The sequence below is a fragment of the Seriola dumerili genome, unplaced genomic scaffold (assembly GCF_002260705.1).
Source record: "Seriola dumerili isolate Sdu_G_001 unplaced genomic scaffold, Sdu_1.0 BDQW01000092.1, whole genome shotgun sequence".
In the NCBI taxonomy this organism is placed as follows: domain Eukaryota; kingdom Metazoa; phylum Chordata; class Actinopteri; order Carangiformes; family Carangidae; genus Seriola; species Seriola dumerili.
In genome coordinates, this window is record NW_019174347.1 from 1945060 (window position 1) to 1970059 (window position 25000).

The 25000-nt window shown below is 42.8% G+C and overlaps 1 protein-coding gene across 1 annotated transcript in view; it reads left to right on the top strand.

Annotated features, from left to right (window-relative positions):
• bbs9 (Bardet-Biedl syndrome 9) overlaps nucleotides 1-25000 on the top strand; it is a 166897-nt gene that overhangs the window by 70347 nt on the left and 71550 nt on the right. The window contains exon 20 of the mRNA XM_022746160.1: nucleotides 19220-19402. Coding sequence (XP_022601881.1) covers nucleotides 19220-19402 — 183 coding nt within the window. The remainder of the gene's footprint in view (nucleotides 1-19219; nucleotides 19403-25000) is intronic.

The window sequence follows — 25000 nt, forward strand, 5'->3', positions numbered from 1 at the left end:
ACTTATTTAGTGTAGTTTTTGGAATTTATGTGAGGTGTGTGTATCTATGTATATATATGTGTGTGTGTGTGTGTGTGTGTGTGTGTGTGTGTGTGTGTGTGTGTGTGTGTGTGTGTGTGTGTGTGTGTGTGTGTGTGTGTGTGTTGATGATTATGAAAGTTTATGTTGTGTGTGCATGCATGTGTATGTTTAAGTAAGTGAGTGTGGTGGTCACATTACAAAGGCCCCAGTGTGTTTGATCAGATTAGCAATCTAAGCGAAGGCCGACCTTGTTATCATCACAGTAGCATTAGCATTGACCTCATTTACTTTACCTTGGCATTGTTAGCTTTTCATTAGCATCCAGCTTCCACTGTTGTAGGTTGATGGAATTTTGACTCGGCTCACCAAAGCTCCTTAGCTCCAAATTAGTGTCGTTTTCACTGGGACCACGACCAAAACCATCACCTCAGACCTGGCTCTGTGTGTGTGTGTGTCTGTCTGTGTGTGTGTGTGTGTGTGTGTGTGTGTGTTTATGTGTTTATGTGTGTGTTCGTTAGTTAGTGTGTGTGTGCGACTGTGTGAGTGAGTTGGCTTCTCAGGTCTCTCTGGTCTGGACTGCATCAAGTGTGTGGTTCACTGTTGGACCGTAGGGACACCATGTGTGTACAGGTTGTGTTTGTGTGTGCAAGGGAATGTGTGTGTGTATATATATATATATATATATATATATATATACGTTATGTGTGTGTAGCATTCTGGGAAAAAGAGTTTCTTCTCTTTCTCCATCAGAAGAAAAACAGTTTTCTTTATTCTCAGCAGTTGTTTTCTTCAGGATACACAATCATGAAAGGAAGTTTAGAAGGATTTAACTCAGTCATGTGAGCTTGTTTATTCATTTTATACAAAGTAAATCGACTGAAATGATGAGTGATCGACTACAGCACAAGAGGAAATGCAAAAAATAAACATAAATACCATCAAAATGTACAAATTTGAGTTTTGAAGGTACAAAACCACATTCCTCCCTGCCCACCGCATTAGCATTACACTGACTTCACAAAGAGCTCTGGTGTTTGTCACTGGTGAGACGCTGAATGTGGCTTTGTTTTGACATTATTGTCATTATTTGTTGCAACAAGGTTGAAATGTTCTCAGCCGTCAGTGTAACAGAAGAAAAACTGCATCTATATGAATGACCCATGTGTCTGAAAATGTGAATTTTGCATGGGAGTAGTTGAAATACTTGATTCAGTCAGTTGTGGTCAAACACTGACACAATGTGAAAGAATCGAAAATTTAGAAAATGGTTCGTTGGACAGAAGAACAAAGCTTTGGATGAACTTTAGATTTTTATTTCTTTGTAAATTTTACATTTTCATCATTGTCTTTACAAAAAACAAGCATGAAACAGTACAGGGAGAAAAAAATATAGGGAAAGAAGAGCGGAGAGAAACAGGTGGAAAAGAGGCTCTACTGTGTGTGTGTGTGTGTGTGTGTGTGTGTGTGTGTGTGTGTGTGGTGTGTGTGTGTGTGTGTGTGTGTGGGGTGCTAATTTGTAGTCAGGATCTCTCTGTGTTTTGTCTGCCAAGATTAGACTGCCTTGTTTTGGTCTTTGACCACATACAGACAATGCAGGATTTACACTCAAAACACACACACACACACACACACACACACACAGACCAAAAGCAACACACTGTGAAAACAACCTGACTCTCTCACTGTCTGATCCGGTCGTATTTTAGCTTGTACAGAAATGAAGAAAATGAAAATCCAGCGACGTGTTTAAACAGAACTACAGCACATTCGTTATTTTACTGTGGTTTTCTAACCAGCGAAGGGAAATTACATTTAATTTTACATAATCTTTAGTTCTGGAACTGACACTTTTTTCTTTTTTTTTTCCAAAGAGACTCTCAGTGAACTTCATCACTGCCATAACAAGAAACCCAAACAACCACATAGAGGCGTCCTGTTGTATCTCTGCTGGAGGCCTTTCAACCTACAGAGTCACAGTTACATAATATATGTTTGGACAGCACTTTTTCTCCACGTGAAATAAAATTTGAATGTTTTAGCAGAGGTTGTTGAATTTCTGTTCGACGCAGGGCTGCAGGCAAAGCCGACAGCGCTCGCTGTGACTCAGGGTGTGTCCGTTTTAATGACGTCCCCACCGTACTGAGAGACTGGCTGGAGATGTAGCAGCAGAAGTTAATAAGTCACATGATGCTGTGGAAGAAACATGGCTGCGTTTGCCATTTTTTCCGTCTGTGAAAACAACCAATTTGGTCCCATTTGGAGAATATCACTGTTTTTTTGTTTTTACTTTGTTGTTACATAAAAATATTATGTTGCATGACGTCTGATTATCTCAGTTATACTAACACTCAGTCGCTTTAATTAATGTTGACTCCGTCATATTCCTCTCGCCGTCTGACATCGTTTTGCCTGAGAACTTCTTTGTGTAACAGACATTCTCTACCTGTCATGAAGCGACCAGACAGATTGATAGACTATTTTAATTAACTACTTTTCATTATTTACGATGCGGTGAAGTTATTTCCCTGTCTGTCCTTGCCTGTATTTCATTCGGGGGAATTTAATAAACAACACTGGTACCGTGACAATCGGGCAGAGGGCAGAGTCGCTGTGTTTTGTGGCTTCTTCTCTGATCTCTGGCTTTTCAAACATTAAGGCCTTTCAGAGCATCCGACTAGATTTCAAAGACCCCGGCAGAAGAAGTGTAGCCTCCCCACGTAGACCAGAAATCATGTCTGTTTGTTCTTAAAGTCGCAAAACCACAAGCCTCTGTTAAAGTTTACAGGAAGTTCTTGATGTTACTTATTATTACGCTCATTTCTCCCACTACAGTTTCCTCCTGCAGCAGCAAACAACAGCAACACACTAACAACAAACTAAGACCACGCCCCCAGAGAAGAAGACTTGTTAACACGTGCGTTAAAGAGGAAACATGTATCTTAACGTGTAGAAACAGCGGAGAAACAGTGAGAGTGAGGATGAACCCGTCTTTTAGATTTCAGTCCTGATCATGAAAACCTCTCTGAGCCTCTTGTTGTGTGTCACACTGAATCTAGATTCACATTTAAATGATATTAGACACAGAATAAATCTGTTTCCTGCAGCAGCATTCCTGTTGGACACACAGCTGGACAGCACATCTGGCTCTGTGTTTGTGTGTGTGTGTGTGTGTGTGTGTGTGTGTGTGTGTGTGTGTGTGTGTGTGTGTGTGTGTGTGTGTGTGTGAGCATGAGCATAATCATATTCACATGTACTTATCTCACACATGGTGCATATGTTCATCTTCATAAATGTGCACATGCATCAAAATGTGGGCATACAGTGTGTGTGTGTGTGTCTTCATGCAAACAAATTGTAGCGTGTGTGTGTGAAGCCTGGGAGGTTAGTGTGAACTGGTAATGACAGGCCACTGTGTGCGCGTGTGTGTGCGTGTGTGTGTGTGTGTGTGTGCGTGTGTGTGTGTTTGTAATGAGTAGAGAGAAAGGTTCTGTGTGATTATAGGCCTCCTCTTAGAACCAGAGAGACTAAATATGGTTTCAGACTAAACACTGTCCCCACGCGCACTCACGCTCACACACACACACACACACACACACACACACTCACACACACACACATGCTCCCACACGACGCGTGAGACCACATACACATTGCTACATACAGCACATATGAAGAGAAAAGTCTGAAAATAACTTAAAGAAGATATTTTTATGATCAGACGGGACAGTTATCTTCACTGTGTGCGTCTCTGTGCTCTGCTCTTAAAAAAATCACAGAGACTTAAACTCCCGTAGTGATCCGTGTCATCTGGTTTCTTCATGTTGGTTTTGTAATTCCAGCTTGAAAAACTACAACTGGATATGAAGTGTGTGACTCCAGAGTGCTGTGTCTAATTTTGCTTTCCCATAATGCCCTTTATACTTTAATGTCTGTTATCAGAAAGTCCACTTTGATATTTGTGTTTTGTATGTTTACGTTTACTCTTCATCTCCATTTCGAACCTGAGTCCTGACAGGAGTTTAGCTTGCTTTATGCACGTTTCTACAGGACACCTTGTTGAGGTGTGGGAGGTGTGCACGTCGGCTCCTCTGCGAGCATCTCTGTCCTACGGTTACCCATAACACCCTTCTCTGCGCAGACGTTTTTCACTATTTTTAGTTGATGAGTTTGTAGTGAAAGTGATAATTAGCTGCAGCCCTAAAGACAGCAGACAACAGAGAGAGTTTGTACTTTATTACTTAACACCTTGAATATGTAATTATTAAACCTGTGCATTGGAGGGGACTTGGTTTCAGTTTTGTAAAAGACTAGTGACACAGATTTAAAAGGAAAGTGTTCAGCATCCAGGAAGCTGAAAGACTTGATTCTTGACTTCCAAGATCTGACTTGGACATGTCCGCAGCTGATATGGATGTCTTTATTTGGTGCAAAGCTCTGCAGTGTGTAATATATCATGTTATAATATATGTGATTAAATCAGAATGTAGTTTATTGTATTACAAAGGATACACCAAGTTTTCATTGGAGCAGTTGAGAGCTAATATGTGAGAAAGTGTGTGTGTGTAGCAGGCGTGTCCGTGTGTTTTCTTGCACCATTGAACTCTTGGACGGGCCAACAGAGTTCATATATATTTTGGCTTTTGAGGAAGGTTTAAAGCAAACACACACACACACACACACACACAGACGCGTGCACACACACAGACGCGTGCACACACACAGAGACACACACACACACACAGTTCTCCACACTCGCAGCTGTTCTGGTGAAATGGGCCCTTGGGTTAAGTCACATCACATGCTATTAATACACTCTCGCTAACAGTGTGTGTGTCTGAGTGTGTTCGTGTCAGGACTGTGTGTGTGTGTGTGTGTGTGTGCGCGTGTGCTTCACCCTACACTGATTTAAGTGCCTCGCTCTAGGGCGTGAGCGTGTGGTGTCAGTGTATCTGTTTGAACTTTGACCCGGGCCACACTTCCAAACATCTGCATCAGCCCTCTTTATGAGGTGTGTATGTGTGCGTTTGCATGTGCGTGTGTGTTTCAGACCCAGCTTTCCTTCACCTGGTCTGACCTCCGCATGCAGACGATGTGACATTACGTCCAGATGTTTCCAGCTGTTCCCCTGTAGCTTGATTGCAAAGTATAACAGGATTTTTTCACAGTTGACTAATCCCACTGTTGGGATCGACTGGACCGTCTTTCCTGTCAGTATCACTCNTGTGCGCGTGTGCTTCACCCTACACTGATTTAAGTGCCTCGCTCTAGGGCGTGAGCGTGTGGTGTCAGTGTATCTGTTTGAACTTTGACCCGGGCCACACTTCCAAACATCTGCATCAGCCCTCTTTATGAGGTGTGTATGTGTGCGTTTGCATGTGCGTGTGTGTTTCAGACCCAGCTTTCCTTCACCTGGTCTGACCTCCGCATGCAGACGATGTGACATTACGTCCAGATGTTTCCAGCTGTTCCCCTGTAGCTTGATTGCAAAGTATAACAGGATTTTTTCACAGTTGACTAATCCCACTGTTGGGATCGACTGGACCGTCTTTCCTGTCAGTATCACTCTCCGCTGACATCTACGACCTTGATCTGAATACAGCAGGTCCTGCAGGTTTCTGTGAAGGTATTCTGGGAATTGTTGGAAATCACTATCTCCAGGAGAAGTATGATGGGTGGGGTCACAACTGGATTGTTTTAAATTAGGGTTCTTCACAATCAAAGTTTGATGGTAAATGTGAATCGTCAGCAGTGTATTCCCGACGGGGAAATAAGATTTGAGACAAATCCTGTGGGAACCTGGAAGCAGAAAAGCAGGGAGGAGTATTTTTATGTCGTAGTCATGTTTTGCATTAGTTACGAAACGTCTCGGTTTTGACATGAGAACTCTGATAAATGTGTTTCATGAAGACCCCTGTGTTATGACTGCTGTGGATTTACAGGTTGCACCGAATGAAAACATGAGAGCACAGCACTAAAGAAATTTGTCATTCTGTTGACGTCCATGTAAAAGTCCTGTACAACATAATCAGAAAGCATCTTTTACGCACCTGTTTAATTTAATAATACCTCCTTTTAATCATCAGTCAAAAGTAGAGCTGGTCAGGTGCAATATCCAAATCGCAGGAGCTGCAGTTTATTTGATGAAGGTCAAAAGAGTCACAACAAACTATAAATGAAGCTTCGTGATGCTACAGAGACGCTTCAGACTGTAAATCATATTCTCCAGACGTAAAGGATCATGATTGTTTGGTAAAAAAAACCCCAACAAAAATCACGTCATCACCATTTTTATATTTTTTTCAGTGAAACTTAAATGCTAAATGACCAGTCCAGCTGTAATCATGACTCATAATCATAACTAGCAATTGCAATATGATTTTATTTATTTATTTATTTTGCGTATCGTTCAGACTCACTTTAACAAGCAGTGTTAACACAAATAATTATTCATTTGCACCGGAAACACCCAGTCAACCCCTGAGGTGGTCTAGTGTTGTTTTATTAATTAATCAATGTATTATTTAAATGTGTAAAATTGCTGATAAATAATAAATATATTATCTTTTGATTGTTCGTCAAATAATCGACCGATTTATTCAACAGTACTCTTGCTTTAATCTGTCTTTCTGATCCATCCTGTATGAAAGTAAAATAAACGACTGAACAATGAAGTCCACAGTATTTTTCTGTCTGTGTCTCGTGCGGTCACAGTTTCAGGTGTTAGCTGGGAGGGAAACTCCAGCGACAAGTGTTCCTCTGGTGAAACATGTGAGACTGACTGTGCTGCCAGGTATGAGCTGTGATCTGTCTCAGATGTACGTGTAGACACAATGTGGATTTTCCTGGATACAAGATACTTAATAAATTCTCCAGTTAAGCCTCCACCCAGAACCCCCTCCCTTCATCCATCCAGCTGGACCGACCAAACCCCCTCATTATTTCAGCTCTGGGTGGGCCTGGCCTCAACCGGCGACTGTGTGTGTGTGTGTGTGTGTGTGTGTGTGTGGGTGTGTGTGTGTGTGTGGGTGTGTGTGTGTGTGTGGGTGTGTGTGTGTGTGTGGGTGTGTGTGTGTGTGAGAGAGAGTGTGAGGTCACCTCTGAACCTGTTGAGGTCAGCCCCCACAGCCCGGGGCTACCGGTGGCCTGGGACTCAGCCTGGGTGTTAATCCCAGGTTGGGTGTCACTGCGGTGGGTCACACTGTGTAATTTAGTCCCCTGCTCTGTCTGGGGCCTCCGGGCCCTCAGGACCACCCAGCACACTGCAGCAACTACTGACCTCAGTGTGTGTGTGTGTGTGTGTGTGTGTGTGAGAGACAGAGAGACAGAGAGAGAGAGACAGAGAGAGAGAGTGTGTGTGTGGGAGAGAGAGGGTGAGTGGATGTAAGGTTTTGTGAAAGATTTTTTGTCTGTGCTTTTAGGTGTGTGTGTAAATGCATGGTGGCAGGAGAGGTAACTTTCTTATTACGGATTTGTCCATTAGATATGTTTCTGATTAATAGATGTACATGTTGATTAAAAAATACTATGTGTTAGAGACGTTCACCCAGCAGTCAAAACAAGTGAATGTACCTAATGGAGCCTTTTAAAATGCAGTTTTCCCCTTAGATTTCCCCTCAAGTATCTTTAATGTTGGAGAAATGTTGCTCTTATTCCTCAGTCTGACAGTATCATAGAGGATATATTCTGTAGCAGCTTGTTCCAGCTCTTCATTGAAGCTAGTGAAATATTCTAACATAAGATTTTTTTATGCTTTTTATGGCTGTTCTGTTCCCTCAAATAGAAATATTTGATTTGTCTTGCATATCGTTTTATGTACGTTTTCCTTAAAAGTTCAGTCTGACATATTTGGTGTTTGGAAACTTGAGGATTTCCACTCAGACTTAAAATAAAGTTCTTTGGCTTTAACCGTAGTTTGGCTGCACAGCGTGAGTCCGACTGACCCACTGACGAGTCAGGCCACGTCTACAGTTACATCCCAACTTTTGCTACGTTCACTCCTGGCATCCACGGTTCTCCCAAGTTTTCAAGCGCCTAAAACAGAGACTCGGAAATGATGACGTAGACAGAGACCCGCCCCACTCCCTGATTGGATCATATCAGCCACAACTACCGGCGGTGAAAGCAACATAGATAATGAAGTACTTGTGTTTCTCACCTGGATGTCTTTGCTAGCAGCTGTTGTGGAGTTAAATTCTGCACTTTAATGCTACTAATGTCCTCGGGGTAAACAGTCTACTTCCTGTTTACAGCGGTGTGGTGCGGTGTCATGCCCAGTGTACATGAATGGTCACGTATGTGTGCATTGAAGTGTTTGAAATCATGAGGGGAAATTTCAAATCCTCACATTTTTGAAGCTTTGAAAATATTATAGATATATAACAAAAATAACTGTATTTGAAAACTAAATAAAACAAATCAAAACTGACTTAAATAATCAGTTTATTTTCTTTTTGATTGACTTATCGATTAAAAAACTGTGTTGGATACTGTGAATATTGGAGATTTCAGCCTCTGCGTGAGAGCTCATATCTATGTGTGGTTGTGTGTGTGTGTGTTTGCCTGTGTGTGTTGTGTACAGAGGTTTCATCCAGTGGTGTGTTTGTGTTTTCATCTGCCCATATTTCAAACTCTGACAGGTTAAAAAAAAAGTAAAAGAAAAGAAGAGACATATTCATCATGGAGTGAGGGAGGGGGCGTGAGGAGAGTGATAGAGGGAGGGCGGGGTCTCTCACACACACGACGTATCAGTGGAGAATAAAGCTCTTTGTTCGTGACCGTGTGAACACGCGTGGCAAAGAAAAGCAGAAGGCCTCCCTCTCTCAGCCTCGCTGTCCCAGAGAAAACACAAGAGCTCAGCCGGCTCTTTGACGGAGCGGGACAGCCTCATAAATCACGCCACCGTGTTTTAGCAGCCGTCCGCGCCGCTGAACGACGGCCTGTTAAAGCATCCCTGACAGCCTTGATTGGGGAGGCGGTTTAAAAAAGTCGACCCTGACTTTATTTTTCTTACCGAAGAAACCCCAGACACCTTCTCACTTCTTGTGTTTTTACATTTAAGGCATTTAGCTCACACTCACACTCATCTGGATCACCGCGAAGCGAGCGAAACAGCAGAATAAGCATCAATGTCTGGATCTCCCGACATTCATTATTCCCGCTCAAAGCGCCTCTGGAGTATTGAGGAATGTAATACCTGCTCTGGGTTGGGATTATCAGTGAATTTTGATGAAGTGTTTTTGGTCTGTACCCACCCACCGTTCCCTCAACCTGCCACATCCTTCTTCACTCCGTGGTTTCCCCGAGCTCCCAGAAACCTCTGCGCTAAGAAAATCAAACTGGCAGTGCAGCTTTAGTTCAGTGGTTCCCTGTGATGTTGTAGGTAATATCTTTGAAGAGAGGAGGGTCACTGTGCAAGGGGAATTGGGAATCTCTCAAGCTGCCTGCCCATGTGCAAGTTCAAATTAGTGGTAGAACGTGATTGACTGACAGAAAATAAATCTTTAAAAAGTACTATTTTCTGACATTTCATACACAATTGTTGGTTTTGGCGTCAGTTCAAATGCAGTTTTCAGACAGCAGCAGCACTTGAGAGGTGTCATCCACCTGCAAAATGCTGATTATAAATGTAAAATTATCTCCAATATTCATATTATCTGCATTTTCTCCATGATCTCCACTCTGTCTGTGTCCCACACTCTGGTTTACTCACCGTGCCACACGGTCTGAAACCGTTCCAGTGTTTTTAACAAACTGCAAGAGCTTCATTTTTTACAGCTGCTGTCCCCGCTGTGCAGTGTACAGTATAAAGGATTGGATTTAATATAAGGTTAACGATCCATTTAAAAACAGCTTTGATCAACCCTGATCACTGTCATGCAGATCAGCGCTGGACATTGCTGATGATAATCGGAACCAAAACCTAAGAGAACCACAGCTCACAGCTGCACTGCATTCTGGTCTATTTTACTCTTTTACTTTTTTCTGTCTCTTCTATGACGGATTTCAGTGTTTTTCCTTTTTCTGAAAAACATTTTAAAAAAACTAGAAATAGTGGATCTGGAGCGAGCATCAAAGGGTTCATGTTAGGTGAGCTGTTTTATGACAAAAGATGGATAAATACGACGGTTAACAGTTTAAGGTTGTGGTTTTTCCTCAGCTTATAATCAAGCCAATGACACACTCATACTGGCCAATAATTGTTTTAAGATGACAGGGGTTGAACGGTTCACTTGTACCGGAGCACCTAAAATGGCAGTGATGCATGACTATGACACATTATTAATTAACTTTCACCAGCCCGGAGCAGCACGATGGAGGAGAGAAGTGGAGGGTGGGAAAGCGAGGAGGTTGTAGGAGGTCGTGTTATCAGGTCGGTGCGTTCCACAGCGAGCGATAAACCATCAGAGGGTTGGATCAGATTTGGTTTCTGGATCCCATCGCCTGATCCTCCACTTCTCCTCCCCGTCAACTCTCCATTCAGACTTGAGTAAACAACAACCTCTTCTTTCTAACTTTTACTGTCTCCATCTTTTCCTCAGTCTCTCTCTCTCAGTTGCCTTTTGTCTTTTCTTTCAGTCTCATCTTGTCTCTCTCACTCTGTTCTGTCTACTCCTCTCTCGCCCCCCCCCCCCCCCCCCCAGTCTTATCAGCCAAAGTGTAGACAGACAGTGTTATCAGTATTGTGTGTTGTGTGCTCTTGTTTTGACCACAGACAATAGTGGTAACTGTCTGTCTGTCTGCTTATCGGCCTATCAGACACCAGGAGGAGAGATGCCGATCGCTCCGTCACTCGTTTGCCAGATCGCTTTGTCTCCGTCGTCTGCCGCCTGTTTATGTCCCAGAGAACCATCCACCTCTCCGTCTCTTTCTCTTTCAATTCACTGACATGAAATGAATCAAGTTGAATGCACTTTTTTGTCACAAAAAAATTCTCTGTCCATTAACATCTGTATGAACAAAGTGGATTTTAGACTGATAGTTACAAATCACTTACATTTTAGATTCTGCTATCATGTAATTATTCATTTCATTATAATGCAACTCATGCTCTAAATTTCAGAACTACACTTCCCATAATGCCTTGTCAGATGGAAACGAGTTGTAATGTTGAGTTATGCTGCGGGCTACAGCTTCAGTGAGATATTAGCAGTTAGCATCCAACTATCACTGAATAACTTTGATACTAACTTTGACGAAAACTTTCTTTTTCTTTGGTGTCTGATTGAATAATTGGTGTTTAATCACGATGGACATCGGCATGATAGCCACAGACCGTTTGAGTCATACCACACCTGGAAATATGTGTTTTTAATGTCTTTACGTTTAGAAAGCTGCATGTTTTTCTGTAAATATTCATGAGCATCAGAGGATGAATCCCAGTGGTTCTGACAAGCCTCTGACCTTTTTCTTCAACGCCACTATCGGGCCAAGTCTGGGCCACAGTAATAGTCATTTTGGACGCTCTGCTCCACCCTCAGGCCAAACTATCAACATAGCACACAACACAATCTTGAAATTTGTCGAGCACATTTATACTCTCAGGAGGATGAACCCCTTTGGTTTGAAATGCTCCCTTAATTTTTTTCATGTATTGCCGCTCTCAGGACCAACTTTACATTTTTAGCTCCACTACTGGTAACCCCCTCTAAGAATAGCTAAATAATCAGTATGTTGTTCGTTCCAGCAGTTTGTGGAGAGTGAGCAGCGTCACAGTCTCACAAGTAGAAATCATACAGTCTGACCAGAAGAGGCTCTAACAGTAGACACCGAGCGTTATGAATAACACAAAGCAATGTCCTCTAATGAAGCTGCGCTCGGTCACAGTTCAGTTCAGTTAATAGCTGAAAATCGGCATTCCTCTTCCTCTAAACTGAATACAGATGAACGAGACAAAAACAAGATGAAAGGGAGAAGATGTGTTTGTTGGCGACGGGCAGAGCACGTCGAGTGTTTAGTGCAGGATCTCTGTTCTCTGTGTGTGTCTGTGGAGTCTGATGGTGGAAGCTAGTGTCTGACAATTTGTAATGTTTAGGTTAACTCCCTGCAAACCCTTCACACGCCCTGCAGTGTTCCTGTGTGTGTGTGTGTGTGTGTGTGTGTGTATGCAGGTGTTTGGCAGCGTCAGGCTCTACAACAGCACAAAGGAACTTAAATGAGACACATGCCTCGCCACTGAAGTGTCTTTGTGTGTGTGTGTGTGTGTGTTTGTCTGACTCAGTGAAACAGTGAATCTGTTACTGTTCTTCCATTACTGAGGAAATGTGTTTCTGTGTTAGTGAAACCACATTTATTATTGTATGCGTGTGTATGTGTGTGTGTGTGTGTGTGTGTGCGCGTGTGTGTGTGGAAGGGACGTTAATGACTAATGTGTGTGATCATGCGTGTTTGTGTGTGTGTTAGTTAGCGACTCCCAGGGTGTGTGTGTGTGTGTGTGTGTGTGCGTGCGTGTGTGCATATGTATGTAACAGTATACATGGGTGTGTGTCTATTAGTCAGGAAATGGCCTCTGATTTCAGCCGTCGTTAAACTGAGATTCTAATTGGCTCTTTAATTAAGACACGGAAACACTGAGCCTGGACACTCACACACACACACACACACACACACACACACACACACACACACACAGCCATTCAGTTGACCCCAACATGAACCTTTCCTCTGTTTTCTTTACTTCTTTCACTTCTCTTATTTCTTCTCTCCTCCCTTCTGTCAGTGAAAACTTCTCTCTCTCTCTCTCTCTCTCTCTCTCTCTCTATCTATCTCTCTCTCTCTCTCTCTATCTATCTCTCTCTATCTCTCTCTCTCTCTCTCTATCTATCTCTCTCTCTCACTCTCTCTATCTCTCTCCCCTTCTCTCTCTTTCATTTTGCATCTGTCCTCATACGTAACTGTCATCCTTTCATCTTCCCCAGTTCCTCATAATCGCTCGTTCCTCTCATTGAAAAATCTCTTTCCTCTTTATCGTTTTCTTTATCTCTCTCTCTCTCTCTCTTCCCCTTCTTGCCTCTTTATTTCCTCTGTCGCTCGTCCCATCGTCCTCCAGGGAACGAGAGTTGGGTCCTGCCACGTCACTTTCTGCCAAACAGACTGCTGTCCTGTTACACTGACACAGATAGTGCAGCTGTGTGTGTGTGTGTGTGTGTGTGTGTGTGTGTGTGTGTGTGTGTGTGTGTGTGTGTGTGTTCATATTTGCATCTGTATATCTCTATGTTGTGTGTGCATTTGCAGTGCTTTTTTATGACTGTGTGTGTATTTGTGTACGTGTGTGTGTGTGTGTGTGTGTGTGTGTGTGTGTGTGTGTGTGGCTTGGAGTGCATCCATGCTGCTTGCTGTGGCTAACTGAGCAGGAAACATCTAATCTACCAGCTCTGCAGAGCACACACACACACACACACACACAACACTAACATCTGAGCTTTGTTTCTTGCTTGTGTCATTTTATCCGAGGATAAAACTCTGGCGGTGATTCATTTCGGTTCGTTCTCCCACTTGCAGCCATGTTGACTTTCACTAACTTTCACTCATGTTTGACAGGAACTGGTTTTTATGCTTTTTGGCTCCAGACTCTCTGTCATTCACTGACTCCTCCACTGATCTCTGAGCTGAAGGAACACAGTCTGAAGAAGCCAAACACAAGTGCTTCTTCTTCTTCTGCTGCTGCTGCTGCTGCTTCAGTCACAGTTCAGTGTAACTTACAAAGAACACAAACACTGTGCTGAGTAATACTGTCGCTGTCTGACTGACACCACTGGTGACATCTGTCCTGGGCAGCTGCATGAACCATAGTGACACTTTTCTCCCGGGTCTTGCGACCAAACTGTTACCAAATGAAACTGTGGTTAAAAATAAGCCGAGGTTCTCCTTGATGTGCGTCCAGTAGCTTTGACAGGAGGTGTAAATTATGTCGACACTTTAACTATAGAGACGAGCTGAGAAGAACTTAGACTCTTAGAGTGATCTAATTCTTCTCTCCGGTCCAACCAGGAAGTGAGTAAAGAATCCCAAGCGTACCAGGAAACATCAGCAGATTGGGAAACAAGAAAACAAAAACTGTGATTGTTTACATTCTAATGTCGTAGATAGCGTCCTATTTATAGGATAGGATGGCGCAGCCTTATGTAATGTACTCCACCCTCACAGGAGGCGACAGTGAGACTGAAAATACTGCTGCGTTAGATAAAATACAATCCGTTAGGAACCATAGACAGACTAACACAGCAGTATTATATAATAATATAAAATACAGTTTTCCCTCCTCCTTGACGACTGTGAAGTAGCCTAAACAGTAACACTATGACATTTATGTTACAAAGCTCAAAGCACAGGACTGTGACACTGAATACTGGGATTCACATCTGGCATTTAGTGAAGTTTAGGCCACTAAACGTTTGTTTAAGGTTAAATACTGAATCAACATCAAATTTGGTTCAAGTCGTGTCTTTTCCTAAATGTTTAAACAAGAACTTCATCTTTCCCCGATCTGAGCCAAGTGCTTTGAGTTGCAGCAACAACATTTTGCAGATACTTATGTTGACAAAGGTTTTTAAAGGTTGGTTTTATTCTGGAAAGCATTGACTCAGATAAATCAGTTCAGTCTGATATCTGTAACTGGACCAAACACTGAGTCAAACATGCTCAGATCAAGCTCTGATATCCCGGGTGGCATTCGAACTCTTCCCTCCGACCCTTTGTGTATCGCTTGTGTTCAATCGTGTGGCGGGTTTCACTTTTTCTCCCTCACGTGTTTGACTTCATCTGCTTCCTGATTGGTTCTTCTACAGTTTGCCTGTTGTAGCTACCAAACCTCATTCAGTCCATCGGCTACAATTACTTCACTGAAACCACAGCCACATAGTTTGTATATGTGTGTGTGTGTGTGTGTGTGTGTGTGTGTGTGTGTGTGTGTGTGTGTGTGTGTGTGTGTGTGTGTGTGTGCTTTCAACCGTTCATTTCCATAGATAAGGGTGCCCATGATTTCTGTTTGTGTTTCTCAGTACATTTCTTGTGGCTTTCGGTGCATGTGTGTGCATATCGTAGTGCATTTGTGCGTGAATATACAAACACAACTGTTTGTGTATGTGTGTGTGTGTGTGTGTGTGTGTGTGGTGAGTGTGTGCAGGAATAATGTAAAATGTTGGCTGGCATTAGGAGCTGTTAGACTTATGGTCTCTTTGTTTGGGATGGAATAAAGGCTGGATGGATGGATAGAAAGAAAGAGTAAAAGAGAGAGTATTTTCATTTTCCTACCACAAACTTTTCTTCATTCTGAATTTGATTTTTTGATTTTTTTTTTGGAGACTTTATTCAGACACGACAGGAGGTCACAACCTCAGCAGGTTGTTTAAGGTCACCAGCAGTTCAGCTGCTGACATACAGCTACTGTGTGTGTGTGTGTGTGTGTGTGTGTGTGTGTGTGTGTGTGTGTGTGTGTGTGTATTAAAACATGAATAAATGTCCAGGTTCCTCTCTTATTGTGAAGGTCTGTCCGTTGTACCTCTTTTTATGTTTGTGCCCACTCCGGTTCACATATATGCAAGTTCTTATATCACTGCTTCGTGTGTGTGTGTGTGTGTGTGTGTGTGTCCAGCCTAAATGTGTCTTTGTGTTCTCTCAGCTGGCATCAATCAGAGTGTGTGTGGAGCCGAGTTGCTGCCAACAATGAAGCCCTTCACTGGACCTGGAGCCTTTTATCAATACACACACACACACACACACACACACTTTCAGAGACCCTGAGGGGAGGGTGGTTGGGGTTGTGTGTGTGTGTGTGTGTGTGTTGCATGGTAGAAAGTGTGCATGAGGAAATCAAGAATTCATATGCTTGGATTTTCTGTGCCAGTTGCAAGTCTCTATCTTTGCGAGGACCAGTCTCAGTTTGACAACTAGAAAGTTAGGAAACATTTTTGGAAACATTTGGGGAATAGAAACATTTCTTAATCCCTTTTTCATCTTTCTGTGTTTCATTTTTCACCTGCTGAACTGCTCAATGCATCCGTGTTAAATAACAAACTTTGCTAGAGTAAAAATAACCGTCTCGAGTTAATAAAGTTTCCTGATTTCGATCCATGCTCAAGAATTTGATGAAGGCTGTTGGAGGGTCCAGAGTTTGTTTTAGGCGTAAGATTAGAGGTTCAGATTATGGTTGGAGTTGGACAAAGAGCCTCGGGAGTGTATTAAGTCAATGAGGGTCCTCACAGGTTTAGAAGTAGAGTCAAAAATGCCTGCATTTATAAAGAGTTAGGTGTTCATTGATTGGTACGTTTTAGCATGTGAATGTGTGTATGGGTTACCTACAAGGTGTGAGTGACATGGCACCCATAGGTGACCTCAGCCATGACTGAGAGCCGGGGACTTTTTTGGGGTGGGGGGCGGGGGTCACCACGAAAACAAGGTTTTGACTCCAACTGTTTACATCTTTGTGTCCAAGTCATAAAGGAGGCACTCATACTCATGCACCTATATGTTTGAAGTTTAGTATTACACAAATCAAAACGGCTTACTTTGGCGATTGCTGCTCAACCCTGACACACACACACACACACACACACACACACACACACACTGTAGAGTCTTCCATCTCTGTTTTCGCAGTATCAAATGGCGAGCGCTGAATCCATTTGTCAAACAAACTGCTGGCGTACGTTGGCGCTCAGGCCTGCAGATCACTCATTTATCTGAACACACACTAGTCCATTAGTCCCAGATCTGCTTTCACCTCTTCTTTTTCTCTCTCTCTCTCTCGCTCTCTCTCTCTCTCTCTCTCTCTCTCTCTCTCTGTCTGTTCATCTCTCTCTCTACCCTCGTCTCCTGTTTCCCTCCTTCTCTTTGTCCGGCTTGTCCTTTCTTGTTGTCCTCGTCGCCATCCGTCTTGCTCTGTCATCACACGTTCGCGAGGCTCCACTCCTCTGTTTTTGTAATGATGGAGGGATTGACCCCTGGCTGGAGGTCAGAGTTCACCTGGTCCCGCCACACCTCGTTCATGCATCCACTCGCTCGCTGTTAAACACTGCAGAGTAAAACGGACTTAAGCTCCCGCTTGTGCCGCTTGTCCTCGTCTTCATTTCAAAGCGAGGGTTCAGTTTTTGTTTGCTGTCCTCAGTGTTTCTGAACCCTGCGCTCTTTGGGGAACAAAACATGCAGCAGGTTCATGAAAATCCTGCAGGTTCTAAGTGGAAGCCAACTGACTGTAAGGACAAGTCATCAGAGCTTTGCAGAGCCAGCGTATAGAGAGCGGTTTATTTGAACTCTGCTGCGTTTTGTCCTTTTACTTCAGTTTATTTTTCCAGTTGAGAAAGAAGGGATGCTTTAAAAAAAAACAAAAAAAAAAAAATAGCTTGAAAATGGGATTTCCAGTTCTCTAACAGGAGAACAGTGGTGCAGTTTGTTCAGAGCGAGAATTGAATTCCAACAGACGCCAGGAAACAACCCTAAAATATGATAGATTCGAAGGACGAAGGACGAAGGACGTGGATCCACTTCCTTCTCTTTGGAAACCCAAACAATAACACAGCAAAGCCTGGACCGATGCTCATTCCCTGCTGTTTAATAATGTATTCTTAAAGGAACAATCCACCTTATCATTAATAGAATTGCTTTCAATGAGAATATTTAGGGTATAAACCTCTCTGCAGTCTAGAGAGGTTGTAGTTAGTGTGTGTGTGTGAGCTGCTAGACACACTACTTTGGTGTTACACCTGCTCAGGCCTCCAACAATGTGCGAGAAGTAACGCATTCAGTGATTCACCATCAAAGCAATGATTTCTCAGAGCACTACAGGTCGACAGTAGAGAGGTGGATTCTGCTGCAGCTTTAAAAACTCATCTCTTTTCTCTACGTTTATTCCTGGCGTCCACACGACCCCGGAGTTTTCAAGTCCCTCAAACAGAGAATTTTGGAAACTCTTCCTGGACCTGTTTTAGTTTATAAAACTCAGGTTGTGTTGTTGTAGTCTGGAATGACAGAAAACTGAGACCTTTGGAAACGATGATGCACACGCCCACCTCGCCTCCTTCCAGTCACGATTGCTAAACAGCGGCGAATGTAACATGGATAGTGACCAAAGATGACACCACCAATTTGTTTAATCACTTGAAATATAATCACAGCCGAATATGAAGAGTGCATGGCTCGTGAATGCCAAAGTAATTGCTCATTAATTGTAATCAGGGTAAAAGTTTGACATAATCGTGATATTGATTTGAAGTCATATTGTCCAGCTAAACCTTTTTAGATCGACTGCAGTACTCACTTTCCAGTCAATTAACTTTGTGTGTTCAATACTGATAAAAGATGAAAACTATTAAATATAATCCATGATGTAATGAAATGAAGTTATCTTTAAAGGAAAAATCCACCTGAGCATGAAAAATAATTCAATCTTTCTCCCAAACACTTTAACTTTAACTTCTAATTCCAAAGCGTAAAGACAGAAATAACTTGCTGGAGTTGGAGGTGTGAGGCCTTTATGTAACAGCCGTGTTGAATCTTGGTCTCCAGTGAAAACACAAGCTCTAAAAGCAACATGTTGTGATGAAGTTGTTCGGGGTGAATTGGGGCTCATCTAAATGAGAGTAAATCAGCCTCCTGACAGAGCGGACTGTGACGGTGACGGTAATGAAGGAGCTGTGGAGCTGATGCTCATAAAACTGTTTACACAGGTTGTGCAGTCGACACCGGGAGAAACTGCTCTCAGTCATACAGCCGAGACCCTCAGAGAACCAAAAGATGATTCATGATTTGGGCTGTATTGCCAATATAGGACTGTATTTTGTTTGTAATATTTTAATAATAAATGCCTTATTCCTGTGATAAATGGGAACATGTGTGTTTTTTTAAGTAATGAATTTTCTGGCCTCAGGAGGGAATGTGCTCAAAACTTCTCACACTTCATTTTCGAGGCTGAACATCAACATCGTCGACCCAGAACATTTTACTGAGCTGCTTCTTCATGTGTCTAAACTTTTCCAATGGTGACTAAACTGTGTTTTACTATGTTTTATCTTGTATTGTAATTTTTTTAATTCAAATGCAATATTTTTAGAGATACCATGCAACAGCATCAGACACAAGAAAACAGAAAACGGTGATGATTTCACTATAAGCAGAAAGATGTGAAACCCTCTACGCCATGCTGTTGTCACCTGACTATACAGTGTGATTATTCGGAAAGATATTGACTGACTCCTCCCTCCTGCAGGTGATGGCGCTGGCGGAGGCGGCGGAGGAGAACCGGGCTCTGCTGGAGGAGGCGTTCGTCCGTCTGCGGAGCGCCACACACCTGCTGGTGCTGCTGCTGTCGCTGTGGCAGGGCCTGACCCCCGACCAGACCGCCATCCTGGAGGCCACGCTGCTGCCGCTGCTGCACGACACGCCACAGCTGGTACACACACACACACACACACACACACACACGCACGCGCGCGCGCGCACACACAGGAGGCCATTAACATGTCAGTGTCTGTCCATCCATCTGCAGCCCACTCAGTAAACACAGCCCCAGCTTAAACACACACTCTGAAAACTTTTAAAATACATTAAGTACTTCTGGTCCCAGAGGAATTTACACACACACACACACACACACACACACACACACACACACACACACACACACACACACACACACATTTCAAACACACACTCTCTCTCTGCCACTCCACACTCACCTGTCAGCTCTGCGCTAACAGTGAATTCTGTGATACCTGTTTATGATTTAAGCATTAAACCTGTGTGTGTGTGTGTGTGTATATATATGTACACAAGGGGTCAAGGTCACAATAGCATGAATGGATGACATATTGCTCTATAATCAGCCTCTGACTCAGACTGTGAGCTTTGTGTGTGCGTGTGTGTGTGTGTGTGTGTGTGTGTGTGTGTGTGTGTGTGTGTGTGTGTGTGTGTGTGTGTTACTAAACAGCCGTGTTGACAGAGCTCTTCCATTTGCTGCGATCAGATCATGAAAGATTTCTCACCCCATAGAGACTCTTATGTGTACCTGTGTGTGTGTGTGTGTGTGTGTGTGTGTGTGTGTGTGTGTGTGTGTGTGTTAGTTTTTCCATAGCTCTGATCAATCCCCTGAACCTCTCATTACCACCAAGTCTATTTCCAGCCTCCTCTGACAGCCCCACATCACACACAATCATACACACAAACATCTGTGTCTTCATCCGTACATAAAACATGTTTTACAGTACACACACACACACACACACACACACACACACAGACAGAAATAGGCTGAGAGGGTCAGTTGATGAGCCTTGGGGGACTCTGTACAAAAGTGTGAGTGTGTGTTATTGTACATGGGATTAATGGCATTAAGTGAATTAGCAGTAATCAGGGTCATGCCCACGACATTAAGACAAACAGGTGGACCGATGAGCTATTTTCAGACAACACGACACACTCTCCAACACAGTGCTATGACTACACACTGAAAGAGATGGTGACGCAGGTTTTAGCTACTTTTTTTATTAGAGAATAATTCTGGTTTTTGTAGTTTTGCAGCAGCTGAAATCAGCAGGTAATAAAAAGTCATGTTCTCGACACTGGTGTTTCTGCAGAATGTCAGTTATGGAGCTAGAAAGTGGATAGGTGAGGTGTTACTTTGACCTTTGACCTTTCCTGTGACCAAGCAGGTGAGGTTACTCCAGGTGAGTGCGAGTCAGTCTCTCTGTGAGTTTCCTTTCAGTGGGATAAATTCCAGGAATGTCACGGCCACGAATAAAGCCACAGAAGAAGACAAGAGGGATGAAGAGCAGGATTAAAGGAGGATAGAGAAGAGGAGGAGGAGGAGGAGGAGGAGGAGGACTTAGATGCTTCATCCAAAGTCCAACTCTTATTTAATTTATCCATTCATCCTGCACTGTATCCATCACTCCTACTGCTCATATTTATTGATTTATTGAGCAAATGATAGATCGATTCAATCCTCCACAATTCTTTAACATCACCGTCAGCCATCATCCATTAATTTGATCTATATTTTGATTGGATTCATTGAGTTTGCATCAAAGTATTTTAGTATTCATCATCATCGTAATCACGACTCTCAGCACAGAGTCTCTGTCTTATTGGAAAGTTCACGGCTTTTCCAGACAGATCCCGCTGTCAAGATAAAAAATGTTAGAATTTTTTGCATTGCATTGCTCAAATGGTAAGATCCTAACCTAGTAAATGTCACATTATAAGGTAGTTAGTAAATTAGTTAGTTGATTAGTTAGTAGTGTAGTTCTTGCTTTCCATAAATTTTACAAAAAATGACAAATTTCTGTTTCATTGATACACTAACCTGCTGAAAATGATCTCTACTTTCCTTGCAAACTCTATATTTACATATTTAACCCCAAAAAATGAAGACATGAAATAAAAACAGAATTCAAAGACTTCAAGACAAGAAAAGAAATGTAGTTTTACTCCACAAAAGTCAACATCTGTCTCAGAACCACTGTATTGCTTCCTTAGCCCTGAGTGTACGATACTGAAAAATGATATTACACACTGCCGCTTGTAAATCAAAATATAATTTAATGATTTTTGCCTTTTAAACTAAGAACATGCACCTTTTTTTTTTTTAGTCCTGATTTGTGTTTGCAGGTTCCTGTGCAGCTAATCTCGTCTGGATTATAGCAGCTACACTGTTTAGAGAGACTGTTGCTTTCAAACTGCAACTGTAAAACATAGAAGTCATAAAAGAAGGCACAAATGTAAAACAGGTAAAAAAAAAAAAATCTGACTCAGTAATATTCACCATTTTTAGACCCTATTTTTATATTCCAGGAAACACAGACACACATCTGTGCTCAATAAAGCAGAGAAAAATTAAAATATGTAACAGAAAACCAAATGACCTAAGGCCTGTATGTCATCTGTCACATTAGCTTAGATTATGTGATTATCCATCTGAGGTACAAAGTGCACAGAACTATAAAAAATGCCAAAAACGCGCGGCTGCCAATCAGAAAACAAGGTCAGGATTTCGACAGCAGACGTCTACACTCGGATTCCTTTATCTGAAGGAAAATAGAGGGAAATGTTTAGAGTAAGAGAGAGGGAAAAAGGAGGAAGAGGAGGAGGAGGAGGAGAAGGTCTTCCTGTCTGCACTAAAAGAGGTGGATAGAGGGAAGAGGGAGGAAGAGAGGGAGGAGGAGGAGGAGGAGGAGCACCAGAGGAAATGCATCTGTGTGGTGTCTAACGAAACGTCTCATTTAGCTGCAACCAAGCAGAACACCGCCTCCTCCCTCTGCTGCATTCCTCCCGCTTCTCTCTTTCTCCCTCCCTCTTCATCTTCCTCTTCTTCCACTTCCTCAATCCTTTTCGTTTTTTTTCTACCTCCTCCTGCTTTGTCCTCCTCCACCTCCTCACATTTCCTCCTCATCCTCAGCTCTCCATCATTCATCTCGTCTGTCTCTGTTCTATCGTCCTCTTATCTCATTCCTCACCCTCTCACTCTTTTCTCCTCTTCCTCACTTCTCCTCCTCGTGCATCACGTTTCCCTCCATCTTATCTTCCTCATTTATCCCCGTTTCTTGTATTAAGTTTCTGTTTTCGTGCTTCTCTCTTTCTCCCTCAGATTTGTTTCTCTCTAACTCCCTTCTCTGTTGACCGTCCATCCTTCTCTCTTCGTCTCTTCGTCTCACCCTAACTGACCCTATTTATATCTCTTCCTCTTCCTGCATGCTTTCCCTTTCCCCATCTCTTTTCTTTCTCTTCCTCACTTCCCCTTTCATCACCTCCCTTTTTTTTTCTCCGTCTCTCTGGCTTCCTCACTCTTATTTTTACCCCCTCTCTGTCTCTTTTTCATCTCCTTTCCTTCCTCCTCTTTTCCCCTCCCTCTCCCACTCTTTCTGGACCACCCTCCCTTGTTCCTTGTTCCTCTCTCTCCGTCTTTTGTCTCTTTTTCCATCTGTCAGTCAGCTCTTGAACAGAGTTGCTGACGCTGTCTGTCTGCCTGCTATTCCTGCATGACCCCCACGTTCTCCCGCCCTCTGTTTACTTTACCAGAATCCATCATGCAGCCGAACAGCGCTGCCTCGCTCTGGTTTCCTGAACTCTTAACCAAAAATTTCTATATAGTAACTGGAAATGTTTCTTTAGGCTTGTACCGCTGCAGAGCTATTTACAGCGCTGTAAAGGGCATTTTTAGAAAGCGTTCTTTGCAGCACCGAGTCGAGCGGTTCTCTGAGCCTCACGGTGACGTAAAGAAGCATTGAAGAGCGGATGAAATGTTTTCAATCAGCGAAGTTAAGTTCTTTTTCAGAGCCACAAAGAGTCATTATTGTATTTCACCAGACGTCATGTAGTTCCTGTGAGCGGTACCTCAACCAAATAACTTCACGAAAACTTTCTCCCTCATTCAATTGATTGTGGTCAATGCACAATACCATATACGGCAAGGCTCTGTAGTGTCCAATCAAATAAATAGTAAATGGACTACACTGCTGTTTTCTAGTTGTATCGACCACTCAAAGCGCTTAACAATACTCATACATACATCAGACCTTTACACACACTCATACACTGATGGAACAGCCATCAGGGGCAATTTGGGGTTCAGTATCTTGCCCATTTACACTTTGTTATGTATTTTAACCCAAACCTGACCGTATCCACGTGTTTATTATTGTTTCCATGATGACAAAGGTTCGGTACGCTCACCACCGGTACACTTGTTTTGGTTGCATTCGAGGGTAAGGACAAGCAACCTATGTGGTCGTTTAGATTGGAGGACTCGTTGTTTCGGTCCAGCTGGACTTCCTGGATCGTATTAAGTCTCACTGGTACCAATGCACTCCCATGTAATATTGAATGATTTTATTTTGAATTAATCTCACTCCAATGCACTTAAAGTCTTCCTACATGCTGTCCATCCAAATCACAGGTTCCCTTTTACCATATTAGAGCTTGTGATTTTTAGCATTTACAGTAATTGCTCATATTTAAAGTTAATAACACAGTGTAACAGCTGCAAGCTGAACTCTACCAAATCCAGTCTTTCAGATATGTTTTTTTTATAAAAAGGAATCACTGATTTGATCGAGGGAAGTGATTGTGTGGATGAATTTTTTTTCCCCTGGAGACTGACTGTACGACATTGTTCTCACAGAGCCGTAACTCCGGCTTCTCAAATGACTTTTCCAGCCATGATGAGGATGTCAGGACCAAGGGATTTTCTGTCTGAACGTTTACTCGTCTCTTTGGGAGTCCTCCAAGGTTGTGTGCCGGGCCCGGGAATATTTTCTCCACGGCCGTCCAGTACTGTTGCAATCACATCTGGGATTTCCCCCTTGTCGGACCTAATATTCTTGATGCAGTCGGTAGAAGGACAAGAGACTTACAAGACTTAATAAAAGAAAATCATCAAAACCATCTGCAGCATATACGTCCTCATCAAAGTATCAGCAGTGAAACAGTGAAGCCACTCAGGTAGATCAGTTACAGACACGGTTGTAGCCACCGGTACACTTTTATGTGTTAACAACTGAATTGAGGGTCTGATCCAGATCATCATCTTTCAGAGTAAGTAGCTTAGAGGAGCACAGGGACAGTGTGTGAGGGTGCCAAGCTTTTACCATGCCTTCCTCCACTTCCCCTCAGCACTTGTTAGTATCCTCCATCACACAAGTGGTCTCTTGAAGAGGGAGAGGGTGGGGTCTGAGGGGGGCTGACTCCACATGTACTATTCAATCATGTATAGTGAAACAGTCACTGTATATTACATTTACATAATCTCATGCAAAAATTAGGAGACAATGTAAAAAACACAACGTAAAATAAGGTTTGTTTTATATCAACTGATGCTGGTTTTCACTACCATGCAATGCCTGCTGGGTAATAATGCATTGCAGTCTAACATCACTGTCCCTCGCCTCTTGGAGGGTCGAACTCACAGAAGTCTACTGGAGTTTTTCAGAGTACTGCAACATCACTTAACATCGCAATGGGAATTCCCTAAAGGGGAAGTGATCAAAGCTTCTTT